Source organism: Curcuma longa, chromosome 16 (assembly GCF_044706935.1).
Source record: "Curcuma longa cultivar G26 ecotype Majalengka, Jawa Barat chromosome 16, ITB_CL_G26_1.1, whole genome shotgun sequence".
Lineage (NCBI taxonomy): Eukaryota > Viridiplantae > Streptophyta > Magnoliopsida > Zingiberales > Zingiberaceae > Curcuma > Curcuma longa.
The window spans coordinates 10,386,256-10,398,930 of NC_133876.1; the positions used below are offsets into that span (position 1 = coordinate 10,386,256).

The 12,675-nt window shown below is 37.0% G+C and overlaps 1 protein-coding gene across 1 annotated transcript; it reads left to right on the forward strand.

The window, feature by feature from the left end:
* The first annotated feature begins 6,640 nt into the window (after nt 1-6,640).
* LOC141847212 (14-3-3-like protein) lies at nt 6,641-11,837 on the forward strand. The gene is made up of 6 exons (XM_074735197.1): nt 6,641-6,714; nt 8,172-8,610; nt 8,705-8,783; nt 9,477-9,599; nt 10,698-10,814; nt 11,505-11,837. The coding sequence occupies exons 2-6, from the start codon at nt 8,204-8,206 to the stop codon at nt 11,580-11,582; spliced, it is 804 nt and encodes a 267-aa protein (XP_074591298.1). The 5' UTR covers nt 6,641-6,714; nt 8,172-8,203; the 3' UTR covers nt 11,583-11,837.
* The last annotated feature ends 838 nt before the right edge of the window (nt 11,838-12,675 follow it).

Genomic DNA, 12,675 nt, shown 5'->3' on the forward strand with positions numbered 1-12,675 from the left:
GGGACTGGGCTTATAGGATCCAGTTCCTCGAGCCCAAGAACGTCGTAGGCAGTCGGAACTCCCTCGCCATCGGCGGCAACGGCCAAGTCTCTACTTTCCTGTCCGGCTCCCTAAAATTTCCATCTTGTCAATAAGTTTGTGTTTACAGAAGAAACAATGGACCGTTTGGGGGTTTGGTATATTTTTCCCAGCTGTATACATGGGGATGGAACCGAAGGGGAACTCTGGGCCATCCGCCGGAGACGAAGACGGAGAGCATCCCGAGCCTCGTTGATTCCCTCTCCGGTGTCAAGATAGTTCAGGTATGGTGTGATTGGGAAAGGATTCTATGCGTTCGTTTCATGCATTGAACTTGTTCGACGGAATGCTCTTTGGTCCTCATTGGTTTTGTCTATCGGTTCTTTCTTTCAGGCCGCAATTGGTGGTTGATTTTGCTTGTCTGTGGACAACCAGGGCCGGGATTATGCTTGGGGTATGCAAAAAATGGAAAAGCTTTTGCGTTAGAAATTGTGTTCAGAAGCTTTAGCTAGTATAAGGCGGAGTGTTAGACCATTAACTGTGATTTTCTGTTGAAAACACTTCCTGACCTTCGAAAACTCAATCACAGTTGCTACAATTAGCGTCTTGCCTATCAAATCAGCTATTTTGAATTAAACCTCTTAGAGTAATAATTTGGATAATTAGTAGTTCATAAAGCTTCCTAGCACCCATTGGAATAAAAGAAAACTTCACCATGTTCTCCATAATTTGTTAGTTCTAAAGAAATTGTTCAGGTAGGGCATCTCTTGTGCTTCAAAGTTAGCTTTATACCCTAAAACTCCAATGTATAATAGCTTGTGAAGCTATTATATAGATGACTATTAGATGGTTTCTGGATTTCCAAATTCAAGCATGTACATAAAAATTTCTAGTGACTTGATTGATGCATTCAACTCATCCTTTTAGTTTAATGTTTTTTTCAGTGAATTTGTACTTAGTCATGTCTCTGTAATGTAATCATATTGGAGTAAGGTTGAGCCTTCAAATAATTCAAAGTTAAAAGAAACTTACAGGTGGAAGTCCTAAGTTTGCATATTGAATTAATTTAGTTGGGATTAACTACACTGCTCTTATACGGTCATTGATTCTCTATAAGTCTATATTGGTAACAACATAACCTTAGTAGATATATCTATGTTCCGAAGGTTGTCCACATAGTTTTCTGTTAGATGTCAGAGCCTAACACAACCCTTCACCTTTTCTTCTGGGTTTGGGATAAGCTGAATACTCCAAGCATACATATATAAATTTGACCAGCTAATTTTAATTGTACCACCTTTTAATTTGACCAGCTTATAATGATTGAAGCTTCTTCATCAGCACATTAACCATAACACATTTGATTAATGTCAAATCCAACCCTGGAAGATATTTAACTCTTAAAAAAATATAGATACAGAAAGTAACTAGCCTGCATTGGTAATGTCAAGCATAGCTCACCTTTTCCTATTGGAGAAGATGAAAAATCAGATAAAAGTAACTTACTGGAGATTGATAGACCTAAAGTAGATAAAAGTGATCAAATGGTACAAAAATGAGCGCAAGTTCTTCTCCTTGTACCAGAAACTTAGCTGCAATGATAACATATCTAAGTTTATTGTGTAACAGATAAAGTCTGTCATATCAAATTCAACAAAGTGACATCTTACTTTGTTCTAAATAAAAAACTGCAGACGTTCAAAAGAATATCTATTTTGTCAAGTTCTTCTAAGTGCTAAGAGCTGCAAATCTGATGGCAGCCTGATTTTCAAGTTCATGCGCATTTGACTGTCTGGCTTGCAATTTATGCACATTTAACTGCGCTTCTGTCTTGTCGACTTTATGCACATTTTATTCTCTAGCTTGCAGATTCCCAAGTGCCTGGCTGATTATGGTGTTGTGTTTTACAGTTATTTGCTTTTCTCTTTCTAGGTACACATTGCTGGTGGTGGTTGGCATTCAGCTGCACTAACAGATGATGGGGTGGTAAATCATTATGTTTTTCATTTGACTGTCTGGCTTGCAATTTATGCACATTTAACTGCGCTTCTGTCTTGTCTTTATGCACATGATTGCAGATTCCCAAGTGCCTGGCTGATTATGGTGTTGTGTTTTACAGTTAAACTAGGTAGACATTGCTGGTGGTGGTTGGCAGCTGCACTAACAGATGATGGGGTGGTAAATCATTATGTTTTTCATAGTCCAGTCATCATGATTTTACCCAAAACTAAGAGTATTTGTTAGTCCAATCATGCCGGTGTACATTCATTACAGAGGTAGTCAAGGAAATTTCCTTTAGTATGGGAATCAAATTTTATGATGATGATCACACCTTGAGCTCAAATTTAAAATAATTTGTTCGACATTGTAGCATTGGAGGATATTAACTTTTACCATTCAAGTTTCTTTGTGTGGAAGTGACAACTAAACATTTGAGACTGGATATCAGTGACCGAACATTCCTCAGTCATTGAAACGGGGATGTTAGCTTTTTACAAATCATCCAAATTATTCAACTTTCTGAATTAAAGCAGTTTGATCAAGGATATGATCATAGGTATTTAAGATCTGATGGATATAAATGTTTGCAAAACATTCATGGTCTATTAGCAGTATATTCCTTCAATTATTATAGATCTTAGGATGTTCTTCTGCGTCACTCTATTCATATACTACTGCCAGTTAAGGTTTTTCTTTAGAAACTTGGGGCATGCCATTCTATTTCGGTGATTCAGTTGTTTTCTTCCATTGAATTGTCATCAAAGAAGCACAAGAAAACTTTATTCGTTTACTTCACTAGATTTTAAATTTCGCCTTATTTGAAGCCTGTGAATCTGTTTTTCTAGGGAAGGAAGCAATTCACTGCTCTAGGATTTTGTAAATGAATTAATTGTAAGAGGAATGGGTTTTCATGACAGTTATTTGCATTTGATTTGAACCATCAAGTGCACCACTCAAAAAAAACAGCAATACAAGTTTGTATTCGGTCTTGTTTGTCTTGACGCTGAGATTAGTATTGTCAAATTGGCAAGGTGTATGTGTGGGGAAGAGGAGAGCATGATCCGCGGGGGTTTGGAGATGAAAAGAGTAGCAAACATTGTTCAGGTAAATTGGCTCGCCAAAAAGGAAAACAAAAATATAATGTAGTAACTTGTTCCTCTATACATCGGTGAATCATATCTAACAACCTGACTTATTTGTGTTTGTTCTTGTTGATTTCAGGTATCTTGTTGAGGCACTCATTCAGTTGCATTGACTATCGATGGACGAATTTTTCGGTACATGTAAGATCTTAGAATTGTGGGGGTGCATTTGGTGAACAAGATCAATTGTGAAGTTGTTTCGTGTCTAACCCATTGTTAGAAGAGTTATGAAAACTTGTTAAGTCACAAATACAGTTTGGAAGAGGAGACCATGGGCACGCTTGAGCTATGGGAAGAATGTTACAACTGGCCATCCGACAATGGTGCAATCACATGTAATGATGAACTGGAAGAGTCCTGTTCAAGTTCAAGCTAGCGAACAGATCAAAATGAGATTTAGTAGCACAAAATGTAATTCATGATCTATGACTTGATGACAAGATAAACAATTTGGATGACTAAATACATCATTGTTAGTAGAGTTCCTTGATGACAAGATAAGGGGTAAAATTTATATAGACAAAAATGCATCATTGTCACATATTGACCCCACAATTATTTGGTAAAATTTATATAGTCAATTTATGATAAATATGATTTAATAATGATGAAACACATCAATGTAAAATTCTAACTAGCAAAAAAATAAATTTGTTTTTGCCAAAGATTATTACTTTATGATAATGAATTAAGCCATCATTTTCTACCATTAATTGTCTGAGACAAATTTATTAAACCACATAGAATTTGATTCAATATGAATGCACCGAAGTATTCAGTTAAAATTAAATTAATTGAAATCGAATCTAACCGAATTGAATTTTTTTAAACTAATCAAATCAATTGAATTTTTAAATAAAACTAAATCAAACTAATAAAATATCGATCAAAAATTAAATTAATTAAAATGATTAAATTTGTTTAATTATATAAGAGATTTATAAATTAGCGATTTATAAAGTGATTTAAAAATAAATTTATTTATTTGATTTAATTATAAAAAATTTTAAAATCAAATTGAATTAATCGGATTAATTATTTTTTTAAATAAAATAAAAAAAAATTATTGGTATTAATGTCAGGTGTAAACACTTAGGGTGCGTTTAGTTGGGGGGCATCCTTGATTACCTTGGTTATGTGATTACCAAGTAATCACATAACCAAGGTTATAGGGAATACAACATAACCTAATGTTGTTTGGTTTAACCCTAAGTAATGAGATAAAACCTTATTTGTTTGAAGGTTTTAATACATTATTTACCTTAACATATACTAGTGAATTGTCCTTGGCACTGGAACACAATACTAAAATACTGTTTAAAAGTTGTAAATTCTTGAATTGTGAGTATAGCATACGAAAAACTACATGGCATATATGCACACACCTTGCACAAAGATTTTTTTTTTAAAATCAAGGTGATATCGAACTTCATCAACTTTTAGCATGTAACAACAAAACATTAGTTTCCATAAATTGAAATCATTTTTTGCCAATCATTTTCCGATTAGCTGTTTGCCTATAATTTTCTGTTGGATATGATTTTTCAAGGCAAAATTAAAGTGCCATCGATCGTTGAAAGTCTGATATGACTTCAAAATCGAAATCTACGTTTCGCGTAGATAAATCTAGACTATTAATTTGCTCAAAATCGATTATGGGTGAATGAGAAATTAATTGGCTAAAGTGATGTCCAAAATAATATTAAGGAAAAGATGGGATTTTAGTCCCACATTGCTAACCGGCGATAGCTAATGTTTCCTTATATGTGTTGCTGTGTTAATGAAGTTAACACAAGAAGCACAGGTACTCTCTATCCATGGGCGAGCTGGTGCTCGCACCTGTGAGCCCGCCACCCGCCACGTGCGCACGTGCGCACGTGCGCAATGGGCGCTTTGTAGGCGCACTTTGCACTTCGCACGTACGCGTCGTCGCGAGGAGCATTGAGGAGCTTAATTTACATTGCAGTGCCTGCGTGGCACTCGGGTGACGTGTCGGGCGCGCATGTGACGTGGCATTGCCTGTGTGGCATCCGCGTGGGCAAGTAGAGGTGACTGTGTTGTTGATTGGGCAGGCAAATGGCAACCGTCGATCAAAGAGGTGTGATGGATCGCTTGTGATGCGATCTGGAGCGTTGGATCGCGAAGAGTCACGATCAGACCGCTTGGGAAGAGACTTGATCTGAAGCGTCGGAGTGAATGGATCCAGATCCGATGACTAATGGTAATAAGCGAGATCTGAGGGTTGTGTCCCTCAGATCTGATGGATGAGATTCGAGTGGGCTGTGTGAAGGGTTACAACCCTTCAAATTGGACGATCCAGATCGATCCAGCCCAAAGAACACATCCTCTCTTCAAACCTCTTTGATTAGTATAAATAGAACCCTCCAGATGGTGGAAAAGATCATCCAATTCATCGATTCTCTCCTCTCTCTTGAGCATTCATCTCATCTTGTGAGTTCAAGAGTCCAAGAAGTCTACGAGAAGGTTCGCTGGTCTCGGAATCGGGAGTGCTACTATTCCGAGACGATCGTCGTTGTATCTTGGAAACGAGTTGCTGCTATCCGTTAGCACCGTAGCGGAGCAATATCGTTTACGGAGATAGTGTCGAACACTAGCCTCGACGATACATATCAGTTTGCGTACTCCCGGAGCTATCGGATTCAACATTTTCTACTAGAAGGAACACTAGAGCATACATCTCTCAGCAGATAAAGTTTTGAGCAAATCCATAATTTCTGCATTTCTTCCATCTAAGGCATGACAAACTAGGTCATTGTGATACCATTGCACTTAATTGTAAAGTGTAGGACCAAGTCATCAATTCGATGTAAATGCAATCAACAATCCAACAGCAGAGTCTGGATGGTAACACCAACAAAACAATAATATTACAATCCAAATGAATTTCGAGAACAACATCAGAAACTTTTGTACACATCAATATGACACTAAGAAACTCAAACAGTGATTGAACGGGAAGTATTGTCATACATGATATACACCAAAACAGTGTAGAACAATGTACCTTATCAAATTACCTCACCATGTCCTGCCGTTGCTTGCGCAAGTATTGGAGAAGCGTCTTTGCCTGCGAGATAAAACATCAAACATGTTTTAGCTTTGGAGGAGTTGAAGGCAGAGGAAGGTTGCGGTGGCGCATGCGTACCTTAAGCTTGACCCGGGAAGAACCGCACTGCGAAAGGGCTACCAGCGGCGGAATAGCACCTTCCCTGACCAGGAGACCGCGGTTCTGGGTGCTGGCCTAGATGGATCATTGACCGATAATAGGAGCGCACTAGAAGGACTTGCCTTTCCTATCCATTCAATTGTTGATTACGCGATAAAGATACACAGCTGTTCACCTTAAGTCGTAGTTGTGCTATATTTGGGCCCCGTCTTGGGTACTCCATATGCAATCACATGTACATTTCTGGATATTTTAATCGAGTATGTTTGTTTTGTTCTTCAAATAGTTCGTACAAATTTAAACAACGAAGACTCAGAGAAAGGCCTCGCGTTTGCCATCCTTTCTTCGATCGCTTCGATTTCCAAGGTAAAGTGGGCATTGGCGATTACTCCTCTTTCGGTTCCTTCTGCTCCTGATCTTTGTGTTTGTTGACATTGTTGTCGATTAGCTTCGTATTTCTTCTACGAATTGGGAGCGATGAGCACGATCTTGCCATTTTTGTCGCATTTATTCGGCTATGGCTGTTTTAATCCCAAAAATGATTTTTTTTCTGTTATGTTTTCTGGAAAAAGTTGGGAGCTGGATTCTATGCAGTTGTTCTCCTACCTATGAAGCTTTTACTGGTAACTTCGTTGCTTCCTCTTCTGTATGAGTCTACTTTGTGATCGGCTTCCTTTCTTCGATCCTTGGATTTAGGAGGTATACGGACACTGGCGATTACTACGCTTTCCAATTCCATGTCTTCTTCTCTTAGTGAGCTCTGTTTTTTTAAGGATCGTTGATTGACTTCGCTATTTTTTCTTCAAATTGAGAGCGATGAGCACGATATTACCATTTTTGTCGCATTTACTTGGCTATGGCTGTATTATCTGAAAATTTTGGATTTTATGTTATCTTTTCTGGAAATAGTTGGTTGTCTTAAATCTATTCTTTCATTCCCCTATGTATGAAGCTTTTATCGGTAATGATCTTCGTTTTTTCGTCTCTTGACATGTCTACTTTGCGCTCGTCCACTTTATAGGATCGCCTTCATTTCTTAGGTAATTTGTATGGTGGCTTACTTCCCCTTTCCGTTCCTGATCTTTGTGTTTGAACATTGTGGGTTAATTAACTTCTTTATTGCTTCTCCAAATTGAGAGCGATAAGGACGATCTTGAAATTTTTGTCCCGTTTATTTAGTTATATCCGTTGATTTTGTTTTTTTTGGTTGTTTTCTCGGAGAAATTTGGATTTTCTATAATGTGTTTCAGAAAACGTTGGTAGTTTTAATACTATTTTTACATTCCCTCCTAAGAACCTTATATTGACAATGAGGATCCTTTTCCCCCTGTTGGTTTATCGATCTGTCTACTTCGGGTTCGCCTTCCTTTTTAGACCCCTCTATTTCTGAGAAAATATACATTGGTGATTACCTCCCTTTTCTTTCTTTCTGCGCCTGATATTTGTGTTTGTTCTAATCCATTTTGCGACCAACTTCTATAATTCTTCTCCAATTGATAGTGATGAGGATGATCTTCCCATTTGTGTCCCATTTATTTGGTTATGCTTTTTAATTTTACTTTTTGGCTGTCTGTCTGAGAAATTTGGGGTTTCTATTATGCTTCTTTGAAAAAGTTGGTAGTTTTGACTCAGTTCTTTCATTCCTCAACCTATGAACCTTGTATTGGTAAGGTTCTCTCCTTTTTGCTTCTTGATCTGTTGATAACATGTATCAGATGGAGAAACAAGGAAAATATGGCTTTTACCATATATGCATTATTTGATCACATTGTAGTGAAGAAGAATCAAAGATTATATGTTTATTTAGTACTTTTTTGTTGCAGATTAACAAGTAACTTAGGAAGGCAAAACGAAAATGTCCTCTGCAGAATCATTGAGGGAGGATAATGTATACTTGGCTAAATTGGCCGAACAAGCTGAGCGATACGAAGAAATGGTGGAATTCATGGAGAAGGTAGTGAAGAGTCTAGGATCAGAGGAATTGACAGTTGAAGAGCGCAACCTCCTCTCTGTGGCTTACAAGAATGTCATCGGCGCTCGTAGGGCTTCTTGGCGTATCACCTCGTCAATTGAACAGAAGGAGGAGAGCCGTGGTAATGAGAACCATGTCAAGGTGATCAAGGAATACCGAAGCAAGATCGAGGTTGAGCTCACCAAGATCTGTGACGGAATTCTGAAGTTGCTTGATTCTCACCTCGTTCCATCTGCCACATCCGCAGATTCAAAGGTGTTTTATCTGAAGATGAGGGGTGACTACCACAGGTGAATATTTGACGGCAAATCATCAAGCTATGTGCGCTTTGTGCAAAGAGGATTTTGTTGTGAAATTAGTTGTTGAATGATGTATTTGATCCAGGTACCTTGCTGAATTCAAGACTGGAGACGAGAGGAAGGAGGCTGCTGAAAGTACACTAGCAGCCTATAAATCTGCACAGGTTTATTTTATTATTTGAGGACCTATTTGTTCATTATCACTGATTTCATTTTTAGATTTTAACAAAGCTTCTTATAGTTATATTGCATGTTCTGAGAACCGTTTTACTTGGCATGTTATACTTAATGCACAAATACTAGTGCTTTTGCCCTTTGTTTTTTCTGTGCCTCTCTTTCTTTAATTTCCTGTTATCTAGTTTCATCAACTGTGTGAACAATCTCTAGGATATGTCCATGGCTTAATTTGTTACTCGTTTGGGATCCTTTATCGAAGTGTTACTACTCATTTTGAGTATAGCTTTATAAAAACTTTGGTATGCTTATATTGCTTGTTTTGAAAAGCTTCTTTTGCTTGGTTTTGATGCCCAAATACTTATGACTTTACTGGTTATTGTTGTTGTTTTCTTTATTTTCCTGTTGCATATATTCAGCAACGTTCCCTACCTAGTGGGATATGGTTTGGTTGTTGTAGTTGTTGTATATATTCGGCAACTTTATGGACAATATGCAGTATATTTTCCGGTCATCACTGGTTTCATTTATAACTTTCTAGAAAACTTCATATGCATATATTTCTTGTTTTAACAAATTTCTTTTGCTTGGAAATTTTTTTTATGCTCAAACGCTATTGTTTTTATTTTTTTCTCTTTTATTTTCCTGTTATCTAGTTCAACAAGTTTATGGAATATCTGTAGGATATTGCTCTGGCTGAACTGGCCCCAACCCATCCAATTAGGCTGGGACTGGCACTTAATTTCTCTGTGTTCTACTATGAAATTCTCAACTCATCGGATCGTGCTTGTAGTCTTGCTAAACAGGTTTGATATTTCATCTCTCCTTTTGTTTTAAGTATATTTGTTAAACAGATTTCTAGATAACTTTAACCTGTATGAGCCAATTCATTTATTTATGATTATTCTATTTATTATTTCTTGTGTTCAGTCCTCAAGCTTAGAAGGCCTACAACATAATTTTAATTCTCTAAGTCAGATTACCTCAAGTATGTTCTGATTGCACGGCTGGATACTCTGAATTCAAAATAGTAGTTCCAATACAAATTTCCAGGATTCTGTCGTAAACTTTGCCTTACATTAGAATATGTAAACCATGAACTTACTAAGGTAGAAACGTGTGTTTTGATCTTCCAACTAATTGACCTTTTGCTTGTTCATGTATCATTTTATCATGTCTGAAACGGATGCAAAAGCTTACACTCTTCTTATTAATGTCAAATGTTTTAGAACCTACTCACGAGTCAAATCAAGTTCTTATCATCTCCTATGATAGCTTCACTTCATCTGTGTTAATTGGAGTTTCTATGGCTCTTCTTAAATCTTTCTAGAAGTTTCTTACAAAGACACTGAAAATTTCATCTTCAAATCTAGGTTACTTTACTTGGAATAGCTCATAGTCTTGGAGTAGAAGAGTGATGTTCCAAGTTTATTCTTATGTATTCGCTTGTGACTTCTTAGTTCATTTTTTTTCACTCTTCTTTATCATTGATCGCATCTTTTAGACTATCACTCTTCATTTGCATCATCCTTGGCCACAATATTATCAAGCCATGCTAGTGCAACTTTGAAGTATCTGGAAAAACTTTTCTTATTATAATCAATACCCGTAGATAGTTTAAAAGATTCATGATCATATTGTTCTTAAACATACTATTGTTGGCCAAGCCAAGCAAATGAATGCTCTTTCTTTTGCAACCTGGAAGAACGCATTAGAATTGCATTGTTGAATACAAAGAGCTTTTTCAATAGGTGCAATACGACAGCTGAATTGCTATAGCTGAACTTGTAATAATACTATGAGAAAGTGCCCTTAAAAGATGCTGATTGGTTGCTTTGCATCATCGAACTGCAAATCTGACGAGTTTTTAGATGACAATTGTTTTGTTTTTGTTTTACTCGCAGGCTTTCGATGAGGCCATCTCGGAGTTGGACAGTTTGGGTGAGGAATCTTACAAAGATAGCACATTGATCATGCAGCTCCTCCGCGACAACTTGACCCTTTGGACTTCAGATATCATGGTCTGTTATTATTTGTTTTCGACTTTTGTACCTTGTGCTACTGATAACATACCTTTGCATAGAATTGCGACAGAGCACCTGATTCCAAATAATCTTCCATAACCCACTAAAATGGTAGCTGACTCATTAGCTTGTGAGACCCAACCACCTTCCGTAAATGCTCAAGCCCAAGTAGTTACTAGCTCTCTCATGATCAACTTAAATGAGAGAATTGCCTAGTTGTGAGACCCAACCACCTTCTGTAAATGCTTAAGCCCGAGTAGTTAGTGCCCCCATGGGCGGGGTCAGCTGGTCAGGGCGTGGATGCTTGCAGCATGAGGTGGGCGGTTCGAGGTCTCATGGTTGCATTTGCGATAACATCAATCTGTGCCATGTTTCAAATTCCTCGGCCACCACGCCCTGGTCAGTCCCGCATTCACCGTGATTTACTCTCCCTCATACTTGTGGGGCCGGGGTGGGGGGGCCGCTAGGTTGGCGGTTCCAATCTTTTGCAGCTTAAGCCCGAGTAGTTAGTAGTTGAGCTTATTAAACTAGTAATTCACTCATCTCAGCTAATTAAACTTCTTTATTAGTCCATAATTCACCATATGAGACTAAAGTAGGTGCCAGAATGATGGTGAATTTTCATATTTTTGTGCAATTTTTCTATGATCTAAAACATAGTCTATGTGATTGTGTTTCGTTTGCTAGGAGGATGGTGGAGACGAGATCAAAGAAAAGGAAGCCCCAAAGACAGATCAGAAGCAAGAATCAGAAGAGGGCAAATGATGAGCACCAACCCTGGCTTCTCTTCAGCAAAACAAGGGCAGAAGTTGGGAACCATCCATTGATTTTGGTGGTGGTGGTACTGAAGAACTGCTAGCTATTTATGAGTTGTTATTTTGTGCTCCAATTTTTTAAGGTGCTAATTAAACAGAAATCAAAACAATTTTATGTTCCATCATACTTTCTATTTGTTTGTTGCTTGAAGTGCTTTACTCCATATTTGGAATGATTAAGTATATTTTTGATTTTCTTTTACTATTAAGCGAGTTAGAAGTATACTAACATAGAATAAGCGATCATTATGCTGTATATATTTTTTTCGCCTGAAAGCGTTTTGCAGGTCCATGGCAAGTTCATTCCAAGCTTTCACCAGTGTTTCCTTTAAAGTAATTCCAGCAGAAGGAAGAGGAACTAATCTTGATTGTCGGTCAATTATAACTCTTTCTTCGACAAAAAAGTGAAATTCATCATCCAACGATTTTATATGGTTGATTTCATAATCATATGTGAGAAAATAAATCAAGAAATTGTAATAGATCATTATAGTAAAAATATTATATCGACTTCATCATAATTTGATCCTTAATTAATTCAATTGTAATCCTAAACTACTAGATTGAATAGTTGGGAAAGAAGTCTTCAGAGAAAACACTGATGTTTTAGTTGATGATTATTTTTTATAGCTAGCGGTCCTTTAAGTTGGAAGATGCTTAGTCTAATCTCATAGAAATTAAAATAAAAGAAGACGATAGAAGAGGTCGGTGTTGGATGAGTAATTCATCTTGCATATTTCTTTCAGGTATGGGTGTAAATGAGCTAAGCTGCTCGTAAACTATTCGAATTTTAGTTTAAAAAAATTCATTTGAATTCATTCCATTAAATTAACGAGTGAAGCTTGAATTTGATTTCGAGTTTGAAAATATTATCGAGCTACACTCGAGTTTAAAAATATTTAATTCGTAAATTCGCGAACATATTCGTTTAAAAACTCACGAACGTGTTCATTAAAAAGCTCACAAATATGTATATATATATATATATATATTCAAATTAAATTCATTTAACTTTTAAATAAATTATTTTCAAATCGATTTCA

Coding starts and splice junctions, on each gene's coding strand:
- LOC141847212 (XM_074735197.1), top strand. CDS start 8,204: ATGTCCTCTGCAGAATCATTGAGGGAGGATAATGTATACTTGGCTAAA. Junction 8,784..9,476: donor CAGCCTATAAATCTGCACAG/GTTTATTTTATT, acceptor GAATATCTGTAG/GATATTGCTCTGGCTGAACT. Junction 10,815..11,504: donor TTTGGACTTCAGATATCATG/GTCTGTTATTAT, acceptor TTCGTTTGCTAG/GAGGATGGTGGAGACGAGAT.